Source organism: Coregonus clupeaformis, chromosome 29 (assembly GCF_020615455.1).
Source record: "Coregonus clupeaformis isolate EN_2021a chromosome 29, ASM2061545v1, whole genome shotgun sequence".
NCBI lineage: Eukaryota > Metazoa > Chordata > Actinopteri > Salmoniformes > Salmonidae > Coregonus > Coregonus clupeaformis.
The window spans coordinates 59,540,097-59,560,574 of record NC_059220.1 but is presented as its reverse complement, the minus strand read 5'-3'; the positions used below and the strand labels follow the sequence as shown (position 1 = coordinate 59,560,574).

Below are 20,478 nucleotides of genomic sequence, written 5' to 3'. Positions count from 1 at the left end.
TACGGCAACTCCACCGCCGCGGACCGCAAGGCACTACGAGGGTGGTATGCTCAGCCGAATGCACCATTGGGTGCACACTGCCTGCCCTCCAGGACACCTACAACACCAGGTGTCACAGGAAGGCCAAGAAGTTCATCAGGGACCCCAGCCACCCGAGCCATGGCCTGTTCTCCCCGTTTCCATCACTCAGACGCAGGCAGTATAGGAGCATCATGGCAAAAACTGTAAGACTGGCCAATAGCTTCCACCCCCAGACCATCAGACCATCAGGCTGAAGAATAGCTCCCCCAGACTTCCTATCCCCCCCGCCGCTCCCCCTATGAACATTTCCCCCTTCCGAACCTCAACTGACATTTTTACCCTGCCCCACCCCAATGGACATTATCATGCTGAATAGCCACCACTAGTCAGCCACCTGCCCCCCCCCACCCCCAATGTACATTTATCATTGCACAGTTATTAATATGTATATATTATAATTTGTATTATTATCTATTTTTTATATATTTTTTATATTTATATATATATTTTTTTTTCACTTTGTCCTGCATTGTTGGAGCTCGGAGCTTAAGAATTACCCTGTACTCTATAATTACATCTGCAACCCTGTACATGTGACTATTAAACTCTCTCATCTAATCATTATGAACCGACACAGCAAACATAACATGGTGGAACTGTGTGTGTTCAGCCGTATGTGAAGCACCAGGAAGAAGACCCAGGCACTGTAGCTGAACTGGCATATCACTGCAGAAGGAACACGCTTACTTCCCTTGAGAAGAGGTTCATCTGGGTGAATTATGTATGTTAGGATAATGTATGCCTGGGATGGGACAGGGTCACGGGGAGAGCGCTAGAGTGGTTTGTGGGTCTCATGTGGAACGGGATGCCTGCATATTCACAATCAGGATTAAAGTGGAAATGGCTGCTCTGTCATGACAGTCCCTAGCTTGTGCTAAACTAAACTCTGCTTGCTTTGGTAAATATGTGGCGTAGTCAATCTGAATATGTCACTGTTGAAGGAAGATCATTCAGTCAGTGTGCACAGTCAGACGGCGGGGAACTGTGAACAATGCTGTCTGTAAAAAATTATTGTAAAAGAGGGAGGGGGAGAATCCACACGATGAGGGGATGAATGGCAGATGTGATGTATGTTCTCATCTGTGTTCATCAGTCAGACTAGAGAGAGAGAGAATGAGTGGGGTAACAGTAACACCACTCACATGTAGCGCAGGTGGGGGTTCTGGGAGAAGGCTCTGGCCTGGATACCACGCAGGTTGCCGTTCATGATTGTTCTGGAAGAGACACACAGTGACACACACGCATAAGGCATGTAAACAGTTAACTGTAAGTTACACATATGGAAATAATTTACACAGGCATGAGATAGTGTACATGTACATCGGTGGGATGTTTAGCATAAAGGGAAAAAAATTATTCCCTCAAGGTTACTATTGTTGATACTAACAGATGTTTCCTCCTACGTTTACATATAAAGTAAGATTAAAGAAAAATAAAATGCTATTCCACAATTATAACCACCAACATATTCCTACCAGTGTGTCCATGGAAACCAGGGTTTTTCAGTGTGGCGTGGCTACACCCACACTAAGGAGTAGGCACACACGTCGCACAAGTTTCACAGAAACTGCAATTGTCTCCTGATTGGTCGAAGATAGGTTCCCATAAATTCCTCAATTACAGTTAATCATGGGCTGTGATAGCAGTGCACTGGGAGTGTGCGAGGGAATCTTTTACTTTTGGCTTTTTAACTGAATTTGACAGCGACCAAGCTAACCAGTCAGATCATTGCCAGGCCCGCTACCGGCGGCATTTGGGTGAAGAGGGAAGCATTCTAAAAGCCATCTAATCTTATCTTCCAGCGTGTCTCCCCTGCTCCTCTCCCTCCACATGGGGCATCATTATAGTTAGAGAAGATGCAGGCTCTTGATACTGTTCTCTCTCTCCTCAGCTGAGATCAATTATGTATATTGAATCCATTTTTATCATAGGCATCTGCAAGCTGTTTATTTGCATTGAACACTCAGCTCTTTTCATTAGTATCCATCTGAGAGAATGATTTCATCAGAACAGTCCTGATGGCATCATACAGTATGGCTAACAGTGTTGTGAAACTGTAACACTGGGTGTTTGGTAAGCATAGGCATGTTAAGACATCTATTCCCCCATATTGAATTTGGCTTAAACAAGGGCATCCCAGTGGGTAATACAGTGTGGTCAAGGTCAGACACATCAGGACCTGGGAGTGAAGGATTTAACACAGCCAACACAGGTGTACGTGTCACATGTCCCCCTGTGGCTTGTACTTAAATATTAATCAGTGAGGTGGGCTGGCTGAGGCTCTGAGGCCCGTGTGGCTGACCCAGCGTGGGCCCAGAATAGCTCCTGCTCTGGTCTGCCTGTGCAGCACACTACCTGGTGAGTCATCCCTATCACCTGGCCCTTGCTGCTGCTGGAGGAGAGGGAGGGAGGGAGGGAGGGAGGGAGGGAGGGAGGGAGGGAAGGAAGGAAGGAAGGAAGGAAGGAAGGAAGGAAGGAAGGAAGGAAGGAAGGAAGGAAGGAAGGAAGGAAGGAAGGAAGGAAGGAAGGAAGGAAGGAAGGAAGGAAGGAAGGAAGGAAGGGAGGGGAGGGAGGGAGGGAGGGAGGGAGGGAGGGAGGGAGGGAGGGAGGGAGGGAGGGAGCAGAGGAGCCAGAGCCCACTCCAGGTGAGCCTGATGTTAATGAGAGGAGCTGTTAATCAGCCTTGTTCAACTGCTCTGGGCCTCCCCTAATAGGACCAGTGGTTAGACTGGTGAGACTGGAGGAGACTAGGGGAAACTGGGGGAGACTGGGGAAGGATGGATTAGATTATAGGAGAGGCTGGAGAAGAGGGGAGGCGGGGGGGTAACTGGAGGAGGATGGAAGAGGATGTCTGACCAGGATGTCTGACCAGGATGTCTGAGGGTGGGCAGTAGGCATGGGGGAAGGAATCAGCATAGCAGGGAGGAAGGAAGGAGACTTCTCGTAGTGTTTGGCCAGGGTGTTTAGGGACGTAATTACATTTCCTGGCCACTATTCCAGCGTTATTTGATCAGTGTAAAACGGGCAGTAGGGAGGCCCTGTTGTTTGAGGCTGGCTGCAGTGCATTAAAATAAACATGCCTCCAATATAAGCAACTGCTAGTGGTCAATAGTGCTGATGAGTGTGTGTGCCCACCAGACCAAGTGCCATGTCACTAGGTGGTGGGACAAGGATCATTGTATACCATTAAATATGTCTTGCATGTTTCAGGTCAAGAAACAGTCCAAGGTCTCACATCCATATGGTATGCTAAATTGACTAGAGCAACACTGGGCTCACACTGGGCTCTGCAGCAACCACAGATCACCATCAGTATGTAAATAGTTTATGTTCCTGCTCTCTTCCCAGGTTGATACTCACAGTCTCTGAAGTCCAGTGTACAGTTCCATGTCCACATCTTTCAGCGTCTGCAGGCCAGTCCAGTTCTCAATGTGTCTGGAACACAGGGAAAGAACAGAAGACAGTCAGTTAAAAAATCTACTTTTAACCTATATGTTTATTCTGTTGATTTATGTGTTAAATCTCTCATAGTTGTCGGATGTACAGTTCAGCTCAGTTGTAAAGTTCATCCTTCCAGTCCCATCTGAGGAAGCTACAAGGCAATACTGTAAATTAAGTAAATGAATGTAGTCTAGTAAAGATACACTATACATACACAAAAGTATGTGGACACCCTTTTAAATTAGTGGATTCTGGCTATTTTAGCCACAACCGTTGCTGACAGGTGAAATCGAGCACACAGCCATGCAATCTCCATAGACAAACATTGGCAGTAGAATGGCCTTACTGAAGAGCTCAGTGCCTTTTTTATTTTTTTATTTTTATTTTTATATATATACTCCCCTTTATTACTTTTCAACCCCACCATCCTTTCCCTACTTGGAGTAAATTAGTGAACAACAATGCCCAGGCCTCTACTTCCGGTCTATACTTACTATCTACACCTTATGGACAGAGTTAATTTTACAATAATTATATTATATATATTTATTTTTATTTTTATTTTTATTGCTCCTGAACTTCTTCTACTCTCAACCTCTCCGATCATTTTCATGATGTCCATCCGGTTTGCTTCTATATGCCATATCTTTCTAACTGTGCTCTTTCCCAAAAGCTCCCAACATACAACCTATATACTTATTATGGACACAGTGTGCTTACATTATTAGCTATCTTTGTTATTATTTGTTGTTATTTGTTATTAGTCCCATCCTTCAACTCTATTCAATACCTCCCATCTATCTCTTAACACCATCCATATCGGATTTCTATTTGCCATATATATTTCAACCGTACTGTGATGTTTTACAAAAGTTCTGAACCTTTCTATCTCATTGCTTCTACAGATTGTGAATTAAAAATAAACATTTTTGCTAAAAGTATTATTATATTATTGATTGATTGACTATGACTTTTCAGATCACCCAGTAATGCTATCTGCAAGGTTAGTTCCAGGTAAATATTGCAATCCTTTAGCCATTCCTGGACCTGTGTCCAAAAACAAGCTACAAATGGACAGAACCAAAACAAATGATCTAATGATTCTGTCTCTTCACAGCAAAATCTGCAGAGCTGGGAAGATTGTATCCCCCATATAAGTAACATTCTATTGGTAGCAATAATTTTATATAATAATTTAAATTGAAAGATTCAAATTTTTGAATCCGTGTCGTTTTGCGTGTCAGTTCATAAACTCTATGCCATGGGATCGGTACGTCAAAGATCTCTTCCCAACTATTTTGCAATCTATATGGGACGGTCTGTCAATCCTTTGGTCCTTAAGTGAAACTGATATACTTTTTTATGTATCACAGTTTTCCTTAACCAATTATGTTCTTTAATGCAAGGCCGACAGACAAGTTCCTTACTTTCTCCCCCTTCCACTTTCCTCTTCCACTTTTGCGGTAAGGCTGCAATTATTTGGTTGTAATTTTGGGTAGAGCAGACATTTCCATATGTTTTTGTCAGCTGCATGTGCGACATAACTCCACCAGTCCTACCGATGATATCATTTACGAAGATTATACCTTATTTAAACATTCTGTCAAAAAAGAAAGTTTTTTTGTCAATTAGTATATTTGAATTTAACCACAATATTTGTTGCATTATTTGTTCTGTCGTTTCTGGAGGATTAAATTGAAATTGCAACCAACTTTCTATGGCTTGTTTTAGAAATAGTGACATTTGGGAGATTATTTCCTTTTCAAATAACTGAAAGTGAGAGGTTATAATCTGAATAAAGGGAAAAAGGCCATTCTTGAACATTGGGTGAGACAATCTTACTAATTTGCTTGAGAACCAGTTCGGATTTAAGTATAACTTTTGTATGACTGAAGCTTTTAGTGATAGGTCTAATGCTTTAATATTTAATAATTTCTGTCCTCCGAATTCATATTCATTATATAAATATGCTATTTTAATTTTGTCTGGCTTGCCGTTCCAAATAAAATTGAATATTTTTTTCTCATATAATTTAAAAAACTGTTCGCTAGGTGTAGGCAAGACCATAAGCAAATAGGTAAACTGGGATAATACTAAAGAGTTCATCAGGGTGATTTTTCCACAAATTGACAGGTATTTTCCTTTCCATGGTAGTAAGATCTTATCTATTTTTGCTAACTTTCTATTAAAATTTATTGAAGTGAGATCATGTATTTCCTTTGGGATATGTATTCCGAGTATATCCACATCACCATCAGACCATTTTATTGGTAAACTACATGGTAATGTAACATTTTTATTTTTTAGTGATCCAATACGTAATATAGTACATTTGTCATAATTTGGTTGTAATCCAGAGAGGTTAGAAAATGTATCTAGATCCTCTATGAGGCTGTGGAGGGATTCTAGTTGTGGATTTAAAAGAAAACATGAATCATCAGCGTACAATAACACCTTTGTTTTTAAGCCCTGTATTTCTAATCCTCTGATATTATTATTGGATCTGATTTTAATAGCTAACATCTCGATGGCCACAATAAATAGATATGCCGATAGTGGACAACCTTGTTTCACTCCTCTTGACAGTTTAAAACTTTCTGAGAAATAGCCATTATTTACTATTTTACACCTAGGGTTACTATACATGATTTTGACCCATTTTTTATAAGAGATTCTCCAAAATTGAAATGCTACAGGCATTTATATATAAACCCTAGTCGAACTTTATCAAATGCCTTTTCGAAGTCTGCTATGAATAGCAGGCCTGGTTTCCCATATTTTCCATAGTGTTCTATTGTTTCCAATACTTGCCTTATATTATCTCCAATGTATCGTCCATGTAAAAAACCTGTCTGATTAGAATGAATAACATCCGACAATACCTTTTTAATTCTATGCGCTATACATTTTGCTAGGATTTTTGCATCACAACACTGAAGTGTAAGGGGCCTCCAATTTTGTAAATGGACTGGATCTTTATATTTTCCACTTGTATCCTGTTTCAGTAATAATGAGATCAGACCTTCTTCTTGAGTGTCAGATAATCTACCATTTACATAGGAATGGTTAAAACATGCTAATAACGGTCCTCTTAGTATATCAAAAAAGTTTTGGTATACCTCGACTGGTATGCCATCCAACCCTGGAGTTTTCCCAGACTTAAAGTCTTTAATTGCATCCAGAAGTTCCTCCTCTGTAATTTCACCTTCACATGAGTCTTTCTGTGTGGCTGTTAATTTGACATTATCAACAGAAAAAAAATCTCTACAATTAGCTTCAGTTAGAGGAGATGGAGGCGACTGAAAAGAAAACATATGCTTAAAGTACTTTGTTTCTTCCTTCAAAATATAATTTGGTGAATTATGGGTGACTCCGTCAATTGTAACCAGTTTCATTAAGTTATTTTTGGTAGCATTCCTATGTTGAAGATTTAAAAAGAATTTTGTGAATTTTTCCCCATATTCCATCCAGTTTGCTTTATTTTTATAATATATTACACTTGATCTTTCTTGAATAAGTTTCTCCATTTCTTTTTGTTTTTCCTCTAATTTATTCTGAGCCTCTATGTTACAGTTTTTATTGCCATCTATCTGTTCTGTTAGACTTTCTATTTCCTTTCTTAGTATAAACTCTTTTGACCTAAATTGCTTTTGTTTTCGAGATGAGTACTGAATTGCATGGCCTCTAAAGGCACATTTAAAGGTGTCCCATACAATAAGGGGATTCGCTATACCTATGTTATGTTGGAAAAAGTCAGTTATAAATTCCTTTGTTCTAATTATAAATAAATTATCATCCAATAGGCTTTGATTAAATTTCCAATATCCTCGCCCATTTGGAAATTCAGTAAGAGTAATGTATATGCCTATTATATGATGGTCCGACCGCATTCTGTCCCCTATCAACACTTTTTTTTACTTTTGGTGCCAACGAGAATGAGATAAGAAAGAAGTCAAGACGACTAGCTTGATTCAGTCTCCGCCATGTATATCTCACTAGATCAGTATATTTAACCCTCCATATATCTACTAGTTCTAATGTATCCATGACATTCACAATTTCCTTAAGAGCATGTGGGTGATTGTTTGTGGTGTGATTTCCTTTACGGTCCATTGAGCTATTTAAAACAGTATTATAATCCCCCACCATAATAATATTGTCTTGAATTGCTTGCAGGCTTGATAATTTATTATATATATTGTCAAATAATTGTGGATCATCATTATTTGGTCCGTAAAGGTTAATGAGCCATATCTGTTTATGGTCCAATAACATATTTAAAATAATCCATCTACCTTGTGTATCTATTTGTACAATTTGCACATTCGGATCGAAATTAATATCATCACCCCTTTTGAATTTCTTTGCCCATGGGAGAAGTATATTCCCCCCCCCCCCCCATTCTTTTTTCCACGCTACTTCATCTCGAATTGTTGAATGAGTTTCCTGTATACAATAGATATTATATTCCTTCTCTTTGAGCCATGTAAATATTGTTCTTCTTTTGTTATTATCAGCTAAGCCATTACAATTATAACTGGCTATACTTATTTCACCATACACCATAATGAGATACAAGTTTCAAGTCTATTTATCATTATATATGTTTGTAAATATACCAATAAAAAATGGCGTAATGATTGAGTGTCCATATAGCTGTACCGTGATATTTGCACTGCTACGGAGAAACCCTTCAATTGTTCTCCACTAATTTCCCCGCTAAAGCCCCTGCCCATCCCAAGTTGAGCCATCATCCCAGTGATCAGCATCCCACCCACGTCCCTCCGCATCCCTAAGGCCCCGAGAGGCCAGGACCCATCCATCGAAAACAGCACACAGTACCACCCACAAAACAGAAGCAGATTAACCGCCAAAAGCATTTCCAATGCTTTCACCTCTATATATATATATATATATATATATAATATATACTATTTTTTTAATTATGCATATCCTATTTTCCATCATTATCAATTAATATGCATAATAATGTTGGCAGTTCACGCGTAGGATTTTAACATATAACCCGGATTGCCATTGTATTACATTTAATTCATTGACAAGCAACTATTATCCTAGCAAACAATTCCTGAGGTCCATCCCATACCCTCCCGCCCAACATCCCCACCCCCCCACAACAGATGCCAGACAAGCACACACGCACATACTCACATACTCCAACACACTCAACCCCCCTCCTCCACAATCCACCATAAAATCAGATACTCAACGGCTGTTATATCCCAGAGCCCAACTCGAGAAATAACTTGATTTACGAGTGCACATACAGTTAAAGCTGATTGAGAAAGCATGCAGATTGAGCAGAAATTGATAACAATGTGAGATTAGATTAATCTACTTAATCTATGTCAAGTCCTAGGTGATGGAGATCAGATCCACCCTCTTCCCTTAGACACAAACACTCTGATCCCCTGTTGTAACCATTTTCCCAAGCATCTCCATGCGGTCAGACCTTTGATTATTTTGTGCCACCTGGGCTACAATGATAAACCCCCTCTCTGATTGTCCGAGTGTGACCCCCTCCCCATGGGTTACTGCAGCCAGTGTTGCCAGCACTGCCACTACCTGGGTGGGCGTACCCCACCGGAATCCCCACCGGCTAGGTAAAAGGTCGTCAAGGTTCTCATTAGCAGCTTTGAGAATTTCCTTGTATATTATGCTCTCCCATCAGGGGCTCTGGCTTTGTAGGACCAACCCTGCCAGGCAGGCTCAGAATCTTGAGGGGGCGGTGCTGCTCAAGTAGGTCTCTGACCGCATTTATTTCTCTGTTTAGGCTGCATATTCACAGCAGGTCCATAAAAGAGATGGGAACTTCTCTTTGGTGTATGGGTCGCTCAGGTCGGTGTCCAGGTTATAGGGTTAGGGATCTTTCCATCATGATAGGACAATGAAAAATTTGATTAGATGTATACTATATTTAAAAATGTATATCCCTCATCTACACAAAATTGAAAGCTCTCTCTCAGCACCCCTGCTCATAGACCCCCGGTCGGCTCCTGAATATGCAACCATTTCCCCTCTCACTCACTTAATGCTGCACCTTTTCAAACACAAAAATGCACACCACATGGTTGACTGGGGAAGAAATGGGCCGAGCGTGCAAACGCACCCGCATCCACATCTGCCGCAAGGGGGAAAGGACGCCAGAGAGAACACAGGACCAACCACAACAACCATCCGCCAAAACAACAACCTCCTGCCAAAAAAGCCATGTTCTAATTATTTGTATTTAAATATGTATTATTCTGCTTGTTATATCGTTTTAGTGACTTTCAACGTGGCACCGTCATAGGATGCCACCTTTCCAACAAGTCAGTTTGTCAAATTTCTGCCCTGCTAGAACTGCCCAGGTCAACTGTAAGTGCTGTTATTGTGAAGTGGAAACGTCTCAGAGCAACAACGGCTCAGCTGCAAAGTGGTAGGCCACACAAGCTCACAGAACGGGACTGCCAAGTGCTGAAGCGCGTAGCACGTAAAAATCGTCTGTCCTCATTTGCAACACTCACTACCGAGTTCCAAACTGCCTCTGGAAGCAACGTCAGCACAAGAACTGTTCGTCGGGAGCTTCATGAAATGGGTTTCCATGGCCGAGCAGCCGCACACAAGCCTAAGATCACCATGCGCAATGCCAAGCGTCGGCTGGAGTGGTGTAAAGCTCGCCGCCATTGGACTCTGGAGCAGTGGAAACGCGTTCTCTCGAGTGATGAATCACGCTTCACCATCTGGCAGTCCGACGGACGAATCTGGGTTTGGCGGATGCCAGGAGAACTCTACCTGCCCCAATGCATAGTGCCAACTGTAAAGTTTGGTGGAGGAGGAATTTCAGTGTTCGGGCTAGTTCCAGTGAAGGGAAATCTTAACGCTACAGCATACAATTACATTCTACACAATTCTGTGCTTCCAACTTTGTGGCAACAGTTTGGGGAAGGCCCTTTCCTGTTTCAGCATGACAATGCCCCCGTGCACAAAGCGAGGTCCATACAGAAATGGTTTGTCGAGATCGGTATGGAAGAACTTGATTGGCCTACACAGAGCCCTGACCTCAACCCCATCGAACATCTTTGGGATGAATTGGAACGCCAACTGCGAGCCAGGCCTAATCGCCCAACATCAGTTCCCGACCTCACTAATGCTCTTGTGGCTGAATGGAAGCAAGTCCCCGCAGCAATGTACCAACATCTAGTGGAAAGCCTTCCCAGAAGAGTGGAGGCTGTTATAGCAGCAAAGGGGGGACCAACTCCATATTAATGCTCATGATTTTGGAATGAGATGTTCGACAAGCAGGTGTCCACATACCTTTGGTCATGTAGTGTATGTGGGATACACTGTCTGGTAGAATTATTTTCCTGTGGATGTCCCCCAGTGCAAGTATATTCACATGATTTACTGCTGGCTTAAATGAGCTTCAATGCAATTACATCCTGCGTAATGAGGGGACGTTTAATGAAAGCGAATTGCTGGAGGTCCCCAGAGCCTCTCCACAACACTGAGCTAAAATCACTCTGGGTGCTCCATGCTGACTATTGATGCTCTTGAACTGTACTAAAACTGACACTCAGCAGTTACTTATTCAGTTTCCACTAGTTACCCAATCCAAAAAGTCCAAATGAGCTATATTCATCAAGGTTAGGGTGTGTTGAAGGTAAGGTTTACGGTTAGGGTTTAAAAAAAATGTTTTTTGTAGAAATAGGCGGGGTTTATGACTTTGTGGTTGTGTTTACTAGTGACGACCGCATTATTCTGGTAAGAGTAAGACACTTCCTTAAGAGGTAGTTGTTACCTTTGGGCCTGGTGAAATTGAAATGCCTTATTGCTTATGTATCGTGGGCATTTAACTTGGTGAGTAACTTAATGAGTTAACGTTTTTAAGATTTACCACAGTGTCATGTTTCTAATTCGATCGGTCTCCTACTTTTATTTCTCTCACTTCAAACTCTCATGTCCATTTTCTCACTCCCATCTATCTTTTCAATTACTCTGACTTCCATCCTTTCTTCTCATATACACTCTTTTTTATTTGTTTCTACACTCAGAAAAAAAGATTTCAAAAGGGTTTTGCGGCTGTCCCCACAGAATAACCCTTTTTTCAAATGTGTAACACACACATACACATTTTCACACAACCGCTCAACACACAAGCACACACGAGCACACACATCCATCAGCACTCACGCAGCTGTACAACATGCATTGCTGATCTCTGAGCTCAGGAAATTACATAAAGACTCTGGCATCAAGTTTTGGCATTAAGATTTGAAATTGTTATATTTACATCACCCATACAAATGTAAAATGTAACCCATCTCCCTCTCTGGTCTGTTTAGAATCAGTGCAGTGTTTCCTTGGTTCAGACGAGGAAGACCATCTTAATCTCTCTGCTTCTCTTTCCATGTGATGCGTACATGTGGAACGACATCCTGAACAGCTGCTGAGAAATCCCTCAGAACTCATCCTGATTGGTTAGGATGCATGAGCAGGTCCATGAATATGAGAGAGATCAGATGGCAGGTGAGATGTGAGATCTTGTCCAGGTGGCAGGGAGGTTATGTGCACAGTTGGGGCCACATGAAGCTAACGCGGGACCAGTGCATTCTGGACAGTATAGCTGACCTGAGACTGGAATCATGCATGTGTACTACATGTAGCCTACACTAGAGTATGTATTATGTAAACAACAGTGTATGAGCATTAAGTCACATTACTGTATACACACATACAGTACATTTTACATTTTAGTCATTTACCAGACGCTCTTATCCAGAGTGAGTGCATACATTTATATTCATTTTTTTTTCACAGTACATACTGTGTATCGACTGATGGACAGGAAAACAGATTTCTTATTAAAGGAGAATATAAAAGGACATGTAGACGGCAGTAAGTGGAGAGTTAACATAGCAAAGTACAAAACCGTGGCAATCCATTTCACAATACTACTTGCTCAAAATGCAAATGTATGAGACAACGTGATGAACAACAGCTATGGTGCATAATGTATCACTCAGATTTGGAGAAAAAAATTCCATTAACATCTTCTATAGTGATATTCATGGACATTTTTCTGGCAATTCATCTTAAAGACAAAATACTAAGACTATCCTGCTCACATCTTGATAAAAGAGCGTTATGTAACCTAGCAACTCTGCTTTCCAGAGCAGCAAAGTGGTTTGTGGTTTGGGGAGGCAACGCAGAACAACAAATCCCCTCGACAGAGGAACTATGGACTCGCCACGTGAAACAAAACCAAAAGCTTTAGGACAATAAATAACTATTATTATTATTATTTGGTGGGTGCTTATATTTCTCCAATTTCACAGATGTACAAGAGTGTATTAATGTGCCTGTGAATTGGGAATGTGTCCCAACTCCCCCTGAGAGGAGAGGAGAGGAGAGGAGAGGAGAGGAGAGGAGAGGAGAGGAGAGGAGAGGAGAGGAGAGGAGAGGAGAGGAGAGGAGAGGAGAGGAGAGGAGAGGAGAGGGAAAACCGCCTCACACAAACCTGAATCATTCAAACCCCACAGAGATTAAAATCTTAAGTAAAAAATGAGTTGGGGAAATGCTGATTGATTGGCTGAGTTTATTTTAGACTCTGCATGGTGTAAAGTAACTAAGTAAAAATACTTTGAAGTACTACTTAAGTCGTTTTTGGGGGTATCTATACATTACTTTGCTATTTATATTTTTGACAACTTTTACTTTTACTCCACTACATTCTTAAAGAAAATACAGTATGAACTTTTTACTCCCATACATTTTCCCTGTCACCCAAAAGTACATTTCAAATGCTTAGCAGAAAGCGAAATGGTCCAATTCACACACTTATCAAGAGAACAACCCTGGTCATCCCTACTGCCTCTGATCTGGCAGACTCACTAAACACATATGCACATACAGTGGGGGAAAAAGTATTTAGTCAGCCACCAATTGTGCAAGTTCTCCCACTTAAAAAGATGAGAGAGGCCTGTAATTTTCATCATAGATACACGTCAACTATGACAGACAAATTGAGAAAAAAATATCCAGAAAATCACATTGTAGGATTTTTTATGAATTTATTTGCAAATTATGGTGGAAAATAAGTATTTGGTCACCTACAAACAAGCAAGATTTCTGGCTCTCACAGACCTGTAACTTCTTCTTTAAGAGGCTCCTCTGTCCTCCACTCGTTACCTGTATTAAGGGCACCTGTTTGAACTTGTTATCGGTATAAAAGACACCTGTCCACAACCTCAAACAGTCACACTCCAAACTCCACTATGGCCAAGACCAAAGAGCTGTCAAAGGACACCAGAAACAAAATTGTAGACCTGCACCAGGCTGGGAAGACTGAATCTGCAATAGGTAAGCAGCTTGGTTTGAAGAAATCAACTGTGGGAGCAATTATTAGGAAATGGAAGACATACAAGACCACTGATAATCTCCCTCGATCTGGGGCTCCACGCAAGATCTCACCCCGTGGGGTCAAAATGATCACAAGAACGGTGAACAAAAATCCCAGAATCACACGGGGGACCTAGTGAATGACCTGCAGAGAGCTGGGACCAAAGTAACAAAGCCTACCATCAGTAACACACTACGCCGCCAGGGACTCAAATCCTGCAGTGCCAGACGTATCCCCCTGCTTAAGCCAGTACATGTCCAGGCCCGTCTGAAGTTTGCTAGAGTGCATTTGGATGATCCAGAAGAGGATTGGGAGAATGTCATATGGTCAGATGAAACCAAAATAGAACTTTTTGGTAAAAACTCAACTCGTCGTGTTTGGAGGACAAAGAATGCTGAGTTGCATCCAAAGAACACCATACCTACTGTGAAGCATGGGGGTGGAAACATCATGCTTTGGGGCTGTTTTTCTGCAAAGGGACCAGGACGACTGATCCGTGTAAAGGAAAGAATGAATGGGGCCATGTATCGTGAGATTTTGAGTGAAAACCTCCTTCCATCAGCAAGGGCATTGAAGATGAAACGTGGCTGGGTCTTTCAGCATGACAATGATCCCAAACACACCGCCCGGGCAGCGAAGGAGTGGCTTCGTAAGAAGCATTTCAAGGTCCTGGAGTGGCCTAGCCAGTCTCCAGATCTCAACCCCATAGAAAATCTTTGGAGGGAGTTGAAAGTCTGTGTTGCCCAGCGACAGCCCCAAAACATCACTGCTCTAGAGGAGATCTGCATGGAGGAATGGGCCAAAATACCAGCAACAGTGTGTGAAAACCTTGTGAAGACTTACAGAAAACGTTTGACCTGTGTCATTGCCAACAAATGGTATATAACAAAGTATTGAGAAACTTTTGTTATTGAACAAATACTTATTTTCCACCATAATTTGCAAATAAATTCATTTAAAATCCTACAATGTGATTTTCTGGATTTTTTTTCCTCATTTTGTCTGTCATAGTTGACGTGTACCTATGATGAAAATTACAGGCCTCTCTCATCTTTTTAAGTGGGAGAACTTGCACAATTGGTGGCTGACTAAATACTTTTTTGCCCCACTGTATGCACATAAAAACATGAAAATTGTGCCGTTGCTTAATATAAGGAATTTTAAATGATTTATAGCGTTTACTTTTACTTTTGATACTTAAGTATATTTTACCAATTACATTTACTTTTGAAACTTAAATATATTTAAAACTAAAATACTTTCAGACTTTTCCTCAAGTAGTATTTTACTGGGTGACTTTCACGTTTACTTGAGTCATTTTCTGTTAAGGTATCTTGACTTTTACTCAAGTATGACAATTGGGTACTTTTTCCACCACTGCCTGTCCTCCAGGGCCTTTGACTAATCGACTGATTGATTGATTCACCAATTAGCTGTCTAAATGGGCTATAATGAGACTGCAAGGGGCTACAGAGAGGGAGTGGTCGGAGAACTCCAGAGGCAGAGAGGGACATTAACACACACATACTGTACAGAGAGTATAGAGTACCACCTATCTATTGAAACAGTGTGGAGTGGGGTGGATCATACAACACAGTATGTGTTTATCAAATGTCAAACCAACATCATATTGTTTGGTATTTTGGAGCAGTAGAGTACAGTGTAGGAAGAGCTGCAGTGAGGGGGGAGGGGGGATTGGATTGTGTTGACAACTACAGAGCATCCCCCCTTTCCTCCTCTGTGGTATATGAGTGGGAGCTAGTGTTAACCAGAAGTGCTAGGCAGACTGTTGGATAATGTAGGCTAACAGCTAACAAATGCTTTGCATATTCCCATACCTAAAATCAACCCCTGTGAGCAGATTGAACACTGCTACTTATAACTTTGTATAAAAAAGCATCCTCACTTTAAAAATATTCAGACTAAAATCAGTCTTAAAATATTGCAGATTTATTTTACAGCATAGGCCTACCTCTAGTGCCGAGAGCCCACTGAACCACAGCAGGAGTGATGCACTGAACCAAGACCCGCCAATGACAAAGTGAGAATTCATCCGTTGAATACATTCTGGTTCTCATGCCTTATACAGTATTTATAGAATAAATTGTTTCCTTAAGTCTCTTCGTTGGAACTACAATATAATGGTTCTTTCTTATGCTTTTGCAAATGCATTTAAAATACGCTGATGGATTAGCACTGATACATGGATTAGAGTTGATAGAAAAATATAATAGATGAGTTGCTCAAAAAGTTGTCAGGTACTGTAGGTATAGGAAGAGAAGTCAATGCCACTGTCAATCAGTTTGGCACAACGTGGGAAGTGATCCGAACCAAATGGTTGAACGGGAAAGCCTATTTCACCAAAAACTTTCTCTCCTGACAGACTGTACAACAGTATGCTTAGGCACTGCGACCCCATCTTCTGATGGTGAGGAATACAGTATAACACTCAGGCAGCATTGAATGGCTGCAGGTTTGATGGTGCCACCCACGGTGACAGACTCATTTAAAAGCATGGAGAAGCACAGTGCCTATTCTCTGTAGCCTGCGGCTATCTGTGTGACTGGGGCGATGACCCAGCTGGAGGATGGGATTTTAACCCTCTGCCTGCGTTCCAAATGGCACCTTATTCCCCATCTAGCACACCACCCATTCGGCTCTGGTCAAAACTAGTGCACTAAATAGGGAGTCATTTTCGATGCACCTTCTCTCTCCTTATCTTGGCAGTGGGTTAGACTTTCACCCACTAACGCTGTTGTGCTGCAGAGAGAGCCAAAAGCAGAAATCAGCATGAGACCCACCTACATAAACATACCAAAAGGAGATTGAAAAAAAGAATTTCCTACCTTCTCAGCAGTTCACCTCTGTGAACATTGGAACAAACCCATTCAGTTTTATTGAGACTGTCAGCTGACTCCATCACGGATTCATTACTCCGTTCTAACATCACCACCATGTGCGAGGAGGACAACTTCACAAATACCTTATCACTTTAAATGGAGTAGAAACAAATGTATACAGTAATAACAAAAGGATATATTATAATCCTGCCTAGTGAGCGGGCTGGCCGTGGGAAAAAGCATCTGCTTTCTTTTATTACCGATAGAAATAACAGCATTCTCCATGCACTGTAATTTACAACTTGATAAGAGCTATTGATAAGAGCTAAGTAAATTAGTAATTTGTTTGGATAAGGGAATTGGAAATATAAATGACACTTGTTTTAGATATATTTTACCTTATAATCGTTGTAGACAAATGTGAAACCAGTCATATGGCAGCAAACTGAAGAATATCAACATATCAACTTTCCCACAGTACAATTTATGAAATGCTGTGCCATTATGCAGAATTTAAATTGTAGCCTTTTACCTTGCAGGGATGGGTACTCTCAAATGTTTTAATTTTAGGCTACCCCGACATTCACTGTCTCCTATTTCTATCATGTTAAATATTTGCCATTATCAGTGTCGACCGTCAGTAGGCCTAATAACAATGTTAGTTCCCTTCAGTTGGTATAGCCTACATTATTCAATTGAATTACATTGTTTAGTTTACCTTCATTTGCTTCCTGTGTAAAAGCCATCACGGCCATGTGGTTGTTGCTGGAGATCATTATTAACAGTTGATGATATATAAAAATATATACATGTAGGCTAATTAAATCGCTATGGAGCGGAGCGCAGAACAAGCCGTAACAGTTTGAACCCGACGCATGGCGCAATACTTGGCTGTGTCATCACACAGTTCCATGGTTAGTGCAGGCAATAGAGGAGGGTATAGCCTACTATTGTACACTATTCTCCGTATTATAATTCTATGTACACTAATCATCCAACATTACCAAGGGTTAAAGAACTGAATGTGACAATTTTCAGAATGAATCAAACCACTGTATTTTTTATTCATCAATACACTGTGTACAAAACATTGAGAACACCTGCTCTTTCCATGACATAGACTGACCAGGTGAAAGTTATGATCCCTTATTGATGGAACTGAATATTAGGAAGGTGTTCTTAATGTTTTGTGCACTCAGTGTATATTTCGTGCATAAAGGCCCTCCAAACCCGATATATACAAAAGTATGTGGACATCCCTTCAAAATAGTGGATTCGGCTATTTCAGCCACAGCTGCTGCTGACAGGTGTATAAAATCGTGCACACAGCCATGCAATCTCAATAGACAAACATTGGCAATAGACTGGCCTTACTGAAGAGCTCAGTGACTTTCAACGTGGCACCGTCATAGGATGCCACCTTTCCAACAAGTCAGTTCGTCAAATATCTGCCCTGCTAGAGCTGTCCCGGTCAACTGTAAGTGCTGTTATTGTGAAGTGGAAACATTAGGAGCAACAATGGCTCAGCCGCGAAGTGGTAGGCCACACAAGCTCACAGAACTGGACCGCCAACTGCTGAAGCGCGTAGCGCGTAAAAACCGTTTGTCCTCAGTTGCAACACCCACTACCGAGTTCCAAACTGCCTCTGGAAGCAACGTCAGCACAAGAACTGTTCGTCGGGAGCTTGATGAAATGGGTTTCCATGGCCCGAGCAGCCGCACACAAGCCTAAGATCACCATGCGCAATGCCAAGCGTCGGTTGGAATGGTGTAAAGCTTGCCACCATTGGACTCTGGAGCAGTGGAAACACGTTTTTCTGGAGTGATGAATCACGCTTCACCATCTGGCAGTCCGACGGACGAATCTGGGTTTGGCGGATGCCAAGAAAACGCTACCTGCCCCAATGCATAGTGTCAACTGTAAAGTTTGGTAGATGAGGAATAATGGTCTAGGGCTGTTTTTCATGGTTCGGGCTAGGCCCTTTAGTTCCAGTGAAGATAAAATCTTAACGCTACAGCATACAATGACATTCTAGACGATTCTGTGCTTCCAACTTTGTGGCAACAGTTTGGGGAAGGCCCTTTCCTGTTTCAGAATGACAATGCACAAAACGAGGTCCATAAATAAATGGTTTGTCGAGATCGGTATGGAAGAACTTGACTGGCCTGCACAGAGCCCTAACCTCAACCCCATTGAACACCTTTGGAATGAATTGGAACACCGACTGTGAGCCAGGCCTAAGCGCCCAACATCAGTGCTCAACCTCACTAATGCTCTTGTGGCTGAATGGAAGCAAGTCCCCACAGCAATGTTCCAACATCTAGTGGAAAGCCTTCCCAGAAGAGTGGAGGCTGTTATAGCAGCAAAGGGGGGACCAACTCCATATTAATGCCCATGATTTTGGAATTAGATGTATGACGAGCAGGTGTCCACATATTTTTGGTCATGTAGTGTATATACTTTCCTAACCCTAAAATGTGCCCAAATAATCTACAATAATCTTTATTTACCAGTTGGTGTTGAAATGGAGACGAATATGCATATATTTAGATGGCTTTCTTCCCAATCTCTCGAAGTATTCTAATCTGTTGACAAAATTAGAACTAACCCATAAGAGTCTAAGCCCTGTCTTAAACCGGGTGGGGTTTCTACTAAGCTACAGTATATGGATTTTTTTTTAAGAGGGTCATATGACAAAGCCTATTTCCCCTCAGGAGACTGAAAACATTTGGCATGGGTCCTCAGATCCTCAAAAAGTTATACAGCTGCACCATCGAGAGCATCCTGACTGGTTGCATCACCGCCTGGTATGGCAACTGCTCAGCCTCCGACCGCATGGCACTACAGAGGGTAGTGCGTACTGCCCAGTACATCACTGGTGCCAAGCTTCCTGCCATCCAGGACCTCTATACCAGGCGGTGTCAGAGGAAGGCCCTCAAAATTGTCAAAGACTCCAGCCACCCTAGACATAGACTGTTCTCTCTGCTACCGCACAGCAAGCGGTACCGGAGCGCCAAGTCTAGGTCCAAAAGGCTTCTCAACAGCTTCTACCCCCAAGCCATAAGACTCCTGAACAGCTAATCATGGCTACCCGGACAATTTGCACTGCCCCCCCACCCCCAACCCGTCCCCCTTTTTTACTCTGCTGCTACTCTGTTTATTATTTATGCATAGTCACTTTAACTCTACCCACATGTACATATTACCTCAATTACCTCGACTAGCCGGTGCCCCCGCACATTGACTCTGCACTGGTACCCCCCTGTATATAGCCTCCCTACTGTTATTTTATTTTACTGCTGCTCTTTAGTTATTTGCTTTAATTTTTTTTTCTTAACACTTTTTTTATTTGTTTTACTTTGCATTGTTGGTTAAGGGCTTGTAAGTAAGCAATTAGATTAGATTTAATTTCATTTTGTTATTTGATTTTGAATTTTAAGACCCCCCCAACAAAAAAAGAGATACAAACAATATCTGATGAAAAATTATTTTGCCAACTGGTACCGGGGGACATTCAGACAAGTCTTGTGAGGCCTATAGCAAAACATCCGACATGTACGTGAGAGTAACCATTCCACAGAGGGGTCATATTAGTGTGTAGCCCAAACTGTTTGGACGCTACAGACAGAAGTTGGCAGATCAGCTGTACCAACGTCACACGAGTCCCAAGACGCTTGTGGGGGTCGTAGAGAAAAAGGAGACTCTCTCATGTTC

At 41.7% G+C, this 20,478-nt stretch overlaps 1 protein-coding gene across 4 annotated transcripts in view; it reads right to left on the bottom strand.

Moving 5' to 3' along the window:
* The window catches only part of LOC121576745 (NT-3 growth factor receptor), a 302,625-nt gene that overhangs the window by 246,711 nt on the left and 35,436 nt on the right, over positions 1 to 20,478 (bottom strand). For all 4 annotated transcript variants that reach the window (XM_041890145.2, XM_041890146.2, XM_041890149.2 and 1 more), the window contains exons 2-3: positions 3,442 to 3,516; positions 1,224 to 1,295 (exon numbers count right to left, since the gene is read on the bottom strand). In XM_041890145.2, coding sequence (XP_041746079.1) covers positions 1,224 to 1,295; positions 3,442 to 3,516 — 147 coding nt within the window. The remainder of the gene's footprint in view (positions 1 to 1,223; positions 1,296 to 3,441; positions 3,517 to 20,478) is intronic.